General features: G+C 40.8%; 1 protein-coding gene across 1 annotated transcript; it reads right to left on the reverse strand.

Annotated features, from left to right (window-relative positions):
- Positions 1-4,439: 4,439 nt before the first annotated feature.
- LOC139367527 (large ribosomal subunit protein eL19) lies at positions 4,440-8,411 on the reverse strand. Its single transcript, XM_071105773.1, has 6 exons — positions 8,364-8,411; positions 7,063-7,169; positions 6,130-6,252; positions 5,579-5,699; positions 5,070-5,180; positions 4,440-4,816 (listed from the first exon to the last, which is right to left on the reverse strand). Exons 1-6 carry the CDS (start codon positions 8,366-8,368, stop codon positions 4,690-4,692), a joined length of 594 nt encoding a protein of 197 aa, XP_070961874.1. The 5' UTR covers positions 8,369-8,411; the 3' UTR covers positions 4,440-4,689.

Here is an 8,411-nt window from a genome sequence, read left to right on the forward strand (position 1 = left end):
AACGACAGATTTTCACCTTGTCAGCTTGGGGGATTCAATCTTGCATCCTTACAGTTAACTAGTCCAACGCAATAATGACCTGCCTCTCTCGTTGCACTCCACAAGGAGACTGCCTGTTACGCAAATGCAGTAAGCCAAGGTAAGTTGCTAGCTAGCATTAAACTTATCTTATAAAAAACAATCAATCATAATCACTAGTTAACTACACATGGTTGATGATATTACTAGATATTATCTAGCATGTCCATGCAACATATAATCTGACTGAGCATACAAGCAAGTATCTAAGTATCTGACTGAGCGGTGGTAGGCAGAAGCAGGCGCATAAACATTCATTCAAACAGCACTTTCGTGCATTTTGCCAGCAGCTCTTCATTGTGCGTCAAGCATTGCGCTGTTTATGACATTCAAGCCTTTCAACTCCCGAGATGAGGCTGGTGTAAACGAAGTGAAATGGCTGGCTAGTTAGCGTGCGCTAATAGCGTTTCAAATGTCTCCCATGCTCTGCATGGGTAACGCTGCTTCGATGGTGGCTGTTGTCATTGTGTTGCTGGTTCGAGCCCAGGGAGGAGCGAGGAGAGGGACGGAAGCTATACTGTTACACTGGCAATACTAATGTGCCTATAAAAACATCCAATAGTCAAAGGTTAATGAAATACAAATGGTATAGAGGGAAATAGTCCTATAATTCCTATAATAACTACAACCTAAAACTTCTTACCTGGGAATATTGAAGGCTCATGTTAAAAGGAACCACCAGCTTTTATATGTTCTCATGTTCTGAGCAAGGAACTGAAATGTTAGCTTTCTTACATAGCACATATTGCACTTTTACTTTCTTCTCCAACACTTTGTTTTTGCATTATTTAAACCAAATTGAACTTGTTTCATTATTTACTTGAGGCTAAATTGATTTTATTGATGTATTATATTAAGTTAAAATAAGTGTATTGTTGTAATTGTCATTATTACAAATAATAATCGGCCGATTAATCGGTATCGGCTTTTTTGGTCCTCCAGTAATCGGTATCGGCGTTGAAAAATCATAATTGGTCGACCTCTATTCCCAACAGTCTTGAAGGAGTTCCCACATATGCTGAGCACTTGTTGGCTGCTTTTCCTTCACTCTGCGGTCCAACTCATCCCAAACCATCTCAATTGGGTTGAGGTTGGGTGATTGTAGAGTCCAGGTCATGTGATGCAGCACTCCATCACTCACCTACTTTGTCAAATAGCCCTTACACAGCCTGGAGGTGTGTTTCGGGTCATTGTCATTTTGAAAAAAAATTATAGTCCCACTAAGCGCAAACCAGATGGGATGGCGTATCGCTGCAGAATGCTGTGGTAGCCATGCTGGTTAAGTATGCCTTGAATTCTAAGTAAATCACAGTGTCACCAGCAAAGCACCCCCACACCATCTATTAGTATTCATTATTTGTTTCTAAACCGGTATCTCTTTGTTCTCAGTTTTTTTATAACATTAATTTTTATTTTATTTAACTTGGCAAGTCCGTTACAATGCCGGCCAACCAAAAAGCAAAAGGCCTCCTGCGGGGACGGGGATTATTTTTTATTTCATTAAATAAATACAATATAAATATAGGACAAAACACACATCACAACAAGAGAGACACAACACTACATAAAGAGAGACCTAAGACAACAACATAACAAGGCAGCAACACAGCATGGTAGCAACACAACATGACAACATGGTAGCAACACAACAACATGGTACAAAGATTATTGAGCAAAGTCAACAGCACAAAGGTCAAGAATGTAGAGACAACAATACATCATACAAAGCAGCCACAACTGTCAGTAAGAGTGTCCATGATCGAGTCTTCGAATGAAGAGATTGAGATAAAACTGTCCAGTTTGAGTGTTTGTTGCAGCTCGTTCCAGTCGCTAGCTGCAGCGGACTGAAAAGACGAGCGACACAGGGATGTGTGTGCTTTGGGGACCTTTATCAGAACGTGACTGGCAGAATGGGTGTTGTATGTGGATGTACGTCATCACTGCGAAACATTTTGCAATGCGTAGCTTCAAAGATGTTGGTTTCTTTTAAGCTCATCTGTTTGAGGGCGCTGTTCACGTCAGTGAATGGGAGAACACTGTGCAGGTGCAGCCCTTTCCGAATCTGACCACAAAGACATGTGCAGCGGAAGGCAATGGAGGGTTTCTAACCAACAGCAGCAGTGATCTGGAAATGCAATTGATATTCTATATTCCCCGTGAGGTAGCCACCTGCGGGTACAAACCACTTTCACATATTGGACACAAAACACTGTAATTATAACTTATGACAATTCATAAGCCATGCTAGGCCCTGCATTCATTAATTTCACGCATAAATCATGTGTACATATGAACACAAATCTCCTTATGATTCATACCAGTTTGTTGGTTACCTGGACAAACATGTTGAACAGTTTGGAGGTGACCAGGAGATTTTTCTTGTCGCAGTCATAAGTGACGTTTGACCACAACGGGATGTTGGCCTGGGTCACAACAGCCCTGGAGCGCCCGTGACACGTCTTGGCCAACTGAGACCTGGGAAGTTAGCCATAACGCACTAATAGTTGCCTAATTGATGTCGTATCAACCGGGGGGTGCATGTGTTAACTCAATTTCCCAAAGTTACTGATGTTTCTCTCATGTCTCTCCCAGGGTTTCCCTATACACTTACTGTAGCAATCTTGCACATTATCTACACGGCTATGGGTGCCTCCATCCAACGTGTGCTTTCACACAGGTATTTGGAGCATTCTAGACAGATAATCAATTTAACCATTTTTACAATTATTATTATTGTTTCTCACTGATATGAAAGATAAGATCCTTATGCTTCCAAAATCGTACAGCAAGCAATGCATGTTAATGTTCAGACCGAGGGTCGGGAATCTTAACAAAACTCCCCCCTTCGGAAAGTATTCAGACCCTTTGACTTTTTCCCCATTTTGTTAGGTTACAACTGTATTCTAAAATTGGTTGAATTGTTTTCCCCCTCATCAATCTACACACAATACCCAATAACGACAAAGCAATAAGTTTTTATTTTTTTGCTAATTTATCAGATAAATAGGAAATCACATTTGCATAAGTATTCAGACCCTTTAATCAGTACTTTGTTGAAGCACCTTTTGCAGCGATTACAGCCTCAATTCTTCTTGGGTATGACCCTACAAGCAAAGCACACCTGTTTTGGGGGAGTTTCTCTCATTCTTCTCTGCAGATCCTCTTATGCTCTTGTCAGGTTGGATGGGGAGCGTTGCTGCACAGCTATTTTCAGGTCTCTCCAGAGATGTTCGATCGGGTTCAAGCCCAGTAATGGGAAAGCCATAGATTAGGGCCTAATGAATTGATTTCAATTGACTGATTTCCTGATATGAACTGTAACTCAGTAAAATTGTTGCGTTTTAAATTTTTGTTCTGCTTTGACAGCAGTTACAGCTGTGAGTCTTTCTGGATAAGTCTCAAAGAGCTTTGGACACCTGGATTGTACAATATTTGCACATTATTCGATTTAAAATTCTTCAAGCTCTGTCAAGTTAATTGTTGAGCTAGACAGCCATTTTCAAGTTGCCATAGATTTTCAAGCCGATTTAAGTCAAAGCTGTAACTAATCCACTCAATAACATTCAATGTTGTCTTGGTAAGCAACTCCAGTGTATATTTGGCCTTGTGTTTTAGGTTATTGTCCTGCTGAACAATTACAAGCATTCCCATAACATAATGCAGCCACCAGGATCCTTGGAAATATGGAGTTGTACTCAGTAATATGTTGTATTGAATTTGCCCCAATCATAACAATTTGTATTCAAGGCAAGAAGTAAATTCCTTTGCCACATTTTTTACAGTATTACTTTTGTACCTTGTTGCAAACAGGATGCATGTTTTGGAATATTTGTTATTCTGTACAGGCTTCCTTCTCTGCAACTGTTTTAAAGTCACCATAGGCCTCATGGTGAAATCCCTGACCGGTTTCCTTCCTCTCTGGCAACTGAGTTAGGAAGGATGCCTGTATCTTTGTAGTGACTAGGTGTATTAATAATGTCAACATGCTCAAAGGGATATTCAATGTCTTTTTTTTTATCCATCTAACAATAGGTGCCCATTTTGCGAGGCATTGGAAAACCTTCCAGGTCTTTGTGGTTGAATCTGTGTTTGAAATTCATAGTTTGACTGACAGAGACCTTACAGATAATTGTATGTGTGGGGTACAAAGATGAGGTAGTCATTCAAAAATCATGTTAAACACTATCATTGTACAGAGTGAGTCCATGCAACTTATGTGACTTAATTTATCTAAAATATTTAGGCTTGCCATAACAAAGGTGTTGAGCACTTAGACTCAGATGTTTCAGCTTTTCGTTTATCAATGTACAAATTCCTAAAAACAGTCTCTGGCCTACACAAAATACCACAGTAGAACTATCTCAATGTAATAAATGTTTATTTAATTCAACCTGTAAGACAACAAAAGGTAGGAAAAGTAAAGGGTTGTGAGAATACTTTCTGAAGGCACTGAACAAGTTGTGGTATTCTTTCAATTGGTATTGGTGGCAATAGCAAAAAACTTCAGCACATGGTATAACGTCACAGACGGAGACTGAACCTTGACTGTTTTGGGTCCATTTAAAAAATAAAAAAAACATTGAAAAGGGAGAAGGGGGGTGGATGGGCGACTCATTTCTTGGTCGTCTCCTCCTCCTTTGACAAAGTCTTGATGAACTCTTCCTTCTTGGCCGCTATGCGCTCCTCTCTGCGCTTGCGGGCCTCCTTGGTCTTCGAGCGACGAGCCTCGGCCTGGTCACTGGTGTGCGAGAAACAGATGAGAGGTTACAGAACGCAAATAAATTACAGCCCAAGGTTCTAAAGGACTCCTATTCATTTAATACAGGGCTAGGTTTAAATCTGGGTTAGTCAAGAACTAAACATTTGATTTCATTGATAAACTTCATCTGAAGTGAAAATTAACCATAGTCCAGGAATTATGAGAGCCATATTATCATTCGTTTTGGCTAGGTAACAAGCAGAGGTTGATGGAAGTTGTAGTGTCAACTTACGACAGGAGCTTCTTGCGAGCCTTGTCTGCCTTCAGCTTGTGAATGTGTTCCATTAGGATGCGCTTGTTCTTGAAGACATTACCCTTCACCTTCAAGTAGAGACTGTGGTACCTGGAGAGAAAGAGTGTACTGGGAGTTGAGGACAAGCCAAGGTTCCCACTCAAATCACAAACATTCCAGACACATTCTGTGCATAATACAAAATCAGTATGTCCTATTGAGATGGTTCATTAGACGTTCAACACTTCACCAGGGTTACACAATATTCCCAAGGACAAAACTACAGTTCACCGATTACAAGTATCATTCTCAAGAACAGATAATGGACTTCACTACAATCTTGACTTTAAGATACTTTTGTGGTTTGAATACTAATTTCAGGGTCAATGTTGCATTTTGCGCCACATTTCATTACAAAGCGATACATTTGTTCAAAACTATAATATTTCCCAGTCAACATTCTTCCTCAATTGCAACCAGATGACTCAGACATCTAAGTGTAGACTAACATGTGCCTGTCGATTTTCTTGGACTCCCTGTAACGCCGCAGTAGGCGCCGCAGGATCCTCATGCGTCGCATCCACGAGAGCTTCTCTGGCATACGGGCGTTGGCTGTACCCTTCCTCTTACCTGGGCAGGGGGAGAATCATCATCAAATAGTAACACAGCCCAGCAATAGGTCAACACCCTGAACAGGTCATTTGTTGATTAAAACCTCGTCATCGTTGGATTTATAGATTTCTGATTCCCTCCCCCCTTTTAGCACTGGTGATATGAATGTCTACAGGACCCAGACATTTTCTATCAACTGTCCAGATATTTAAATAAGTGCATTTGTTTTAGCTAGCCCGGTGCACCAATTGGGTAGAGATTGAACTTTACAACCAATGGAATGATCTTGAATGTGCAAACTCACCCCCCTGACGAGCTAAAACAAATGCACCTTCTCAGTTCAAATGAGGGAGAGAAGGGGACAGGGAGCCACTTTGAACAATGTTATCACGTCCATGATGTTGGCTATATGATGGGATGACGGTGTTGAGAACCTCTCTGTACCCACCTATGCCCGTGTGGCGTCCCTTGCGGCGTGCCAGCGTGTTCTTGCGGCAGCGGGCACGGGAATGCACCGTCACAGGCTTCCTGATGATCAGACCATCCTTCACCAGCTTGCGAATCTGCTGGCCTGCAGGGGTGGGGGTAGACAAGTTGATTAACTTGTATGTGGTCATCCTTGTCCCATGGTCTATTTCGGTATATGCATCTTACAAGAACACAACTATTGGTACCTTGGAACATTTCCCTGCTGCACAACACATGAACTTTCCAGAATGTCAAAGACAGACACAGGCAACAGACACAGGCAACAGTCTCCTAGTGCATTCATAGACGCTAATTACCTTTAGCCCCTATTGACAATAGGATCTTCTGGCCAGGGAGTTTTTTTGAGAGCCCCAATGCTTGTTTTAAATGTTAACATGCATCGCTTTCCGTACGGTTTTGGAAACATAAGGAACGAATCTTTCATATCAGCGAGAAATAATTTTCTGAAAACAAAAGGTTGAATTACTACACACTGTTGTGTGGTTAGGGTTCCCACACGGCCATATTTCCATGTTACAGCACTTGTTTACAGAAAAATGACTGAAGACAGAGTCGACTGTCTGTGCTAACTAGCTACTTAACCTCTGAACAGCTGTGTGTAAACGGAAGATGGACGGCAGAAATGTGTTGTCACAGAAAAATACTATTGGCTGCAACTGTGTTATAACCGGTTAAAACAGTGTACAGTAAGTGTATATTTTGCATTTGTGAAATAATTTAGATGTGATATGAAAGTAGATGGTTTTATGTTTCTAGAGCAGTGCATCAAACGCGATTAGATTCTTTTTTTTTTTTTTTTGCTGCCAGGTCCAATTCACCTCTAAACAGGCTTCTTTGGTACATTGTTGGGCTAGTCTCCCTAGCATGAAGGTGTAAAAGAGGAGTGTCTTACGGGAGTTAGCGTTGGCAATCTCATTGGTTTCATTGGGGTCCAGCCATACCTTCTTCTTGCCACAGCGCAAGACGCTGGACGCCAATCGCTTCTGAAGCCTGAGCATGCTGGGTAAAGCAACAAAAAAAAAACTTGATTACCATCCAAATGAATAGCCTTCAATTGCAGACATAAATAAGCGTTACACTACTAACTAATAGCAATGGGTAGTTTGCAACACAGCCAGGCTTCATACCCTGATGTATTTGCTAGTTTTACAATACAATAACAACAAATTGATTCAGAGTGGTTGGGTTAAATCGGGAATACCCATTTTGGTTGAACGCATTCAATTGTGCAACTCCCTTTCCTTAACCAGCTAGCTGGCTTTGTAGTCTGGTCTCGTAGACCTGTTGTAACATAGTAAATGTAAACCCGGGAAAGTCAAATTAATATGATGTTATGTTTGGTATGGTATGGTTACATAAGACAAGATTACTTAATTTAATGCAAAAACCAATCGAGGCTGGTTGATCAGGTGGATGGTTGGACATATAAGGCGAACTTCTAGCATGTTCGAATCTCATCATGGACAACTTTAGAATTTGAGAAACTACTTAAAGTTAGCGAACCCTTCCCCTAGCCTAGCTAACATTAGCTATCACAAATTGTAATTCGTAACATATCGCATGAATTGTAATTCGTAACATAACATACTAATTGTAATTCTTAATATATATCACACAGAATGGATGGACATCCACAAATATTTAATGCATACCACATGAAACATAACATTTAACAAATTAGTATTTTGGATTTACATACATATTACAAAATGCTCTGAGATCAGGTTGGGCTTTGTACAACCATAAGATTACACTCTGCTTCTCTTTTAATGTGACTACTGACATGGTGGAGAGTGCAGGGAGCTATTGGGCAAATTGCTAATGTCAAGAAGGTACCTTAGCTAGTTAGCCAACCACAAGTATAAGAGCCACAAATGAAGCATGATGATCGCTACCTAGAGATAGTAACCGGTTAGTAACCGGCTGGCTATCAAGTTAGTTAACACTACTATTGCATTAGCTACCAACTTTGCATAGCTAGGTTCGAGTACGAGACATGTCTCGACATGTTATCTTAGATGACATTTCCGACCGTGTACAAGCCAGCGTCCAGCAACATCAACTGTTTTACCTAGCTATCATGTGATTAGTTCAATGCATTTGTGCCACATTCATTGCCTTCATGTTACCCCAAAACAGAAATACACTGGTAATTTAAACGAGTAAAGTCATGACATATGTCAAGACCCTTACCTCATGACTGCGACACTTAGAGAGAAAGGAATGACGTGTGAAGTATGG

Source organism: Oncorhynchus clarkii, chromosome 16 (genome assembly GCF_045791955.1).
Source record: "Oncorhynchus clarkii lewisi isolate Uvic-CL-2024 chromosome 16, UVic_Ocla_1.0, whole genome shotgun sequence".
Classification (NCBI taxonomy): Eukaryota; Metazoa; Chordata; class Actinopteri; order Salmoniformes; family Salmonidae; genus Oncorhynchus; species Oncorhynchus clarkii.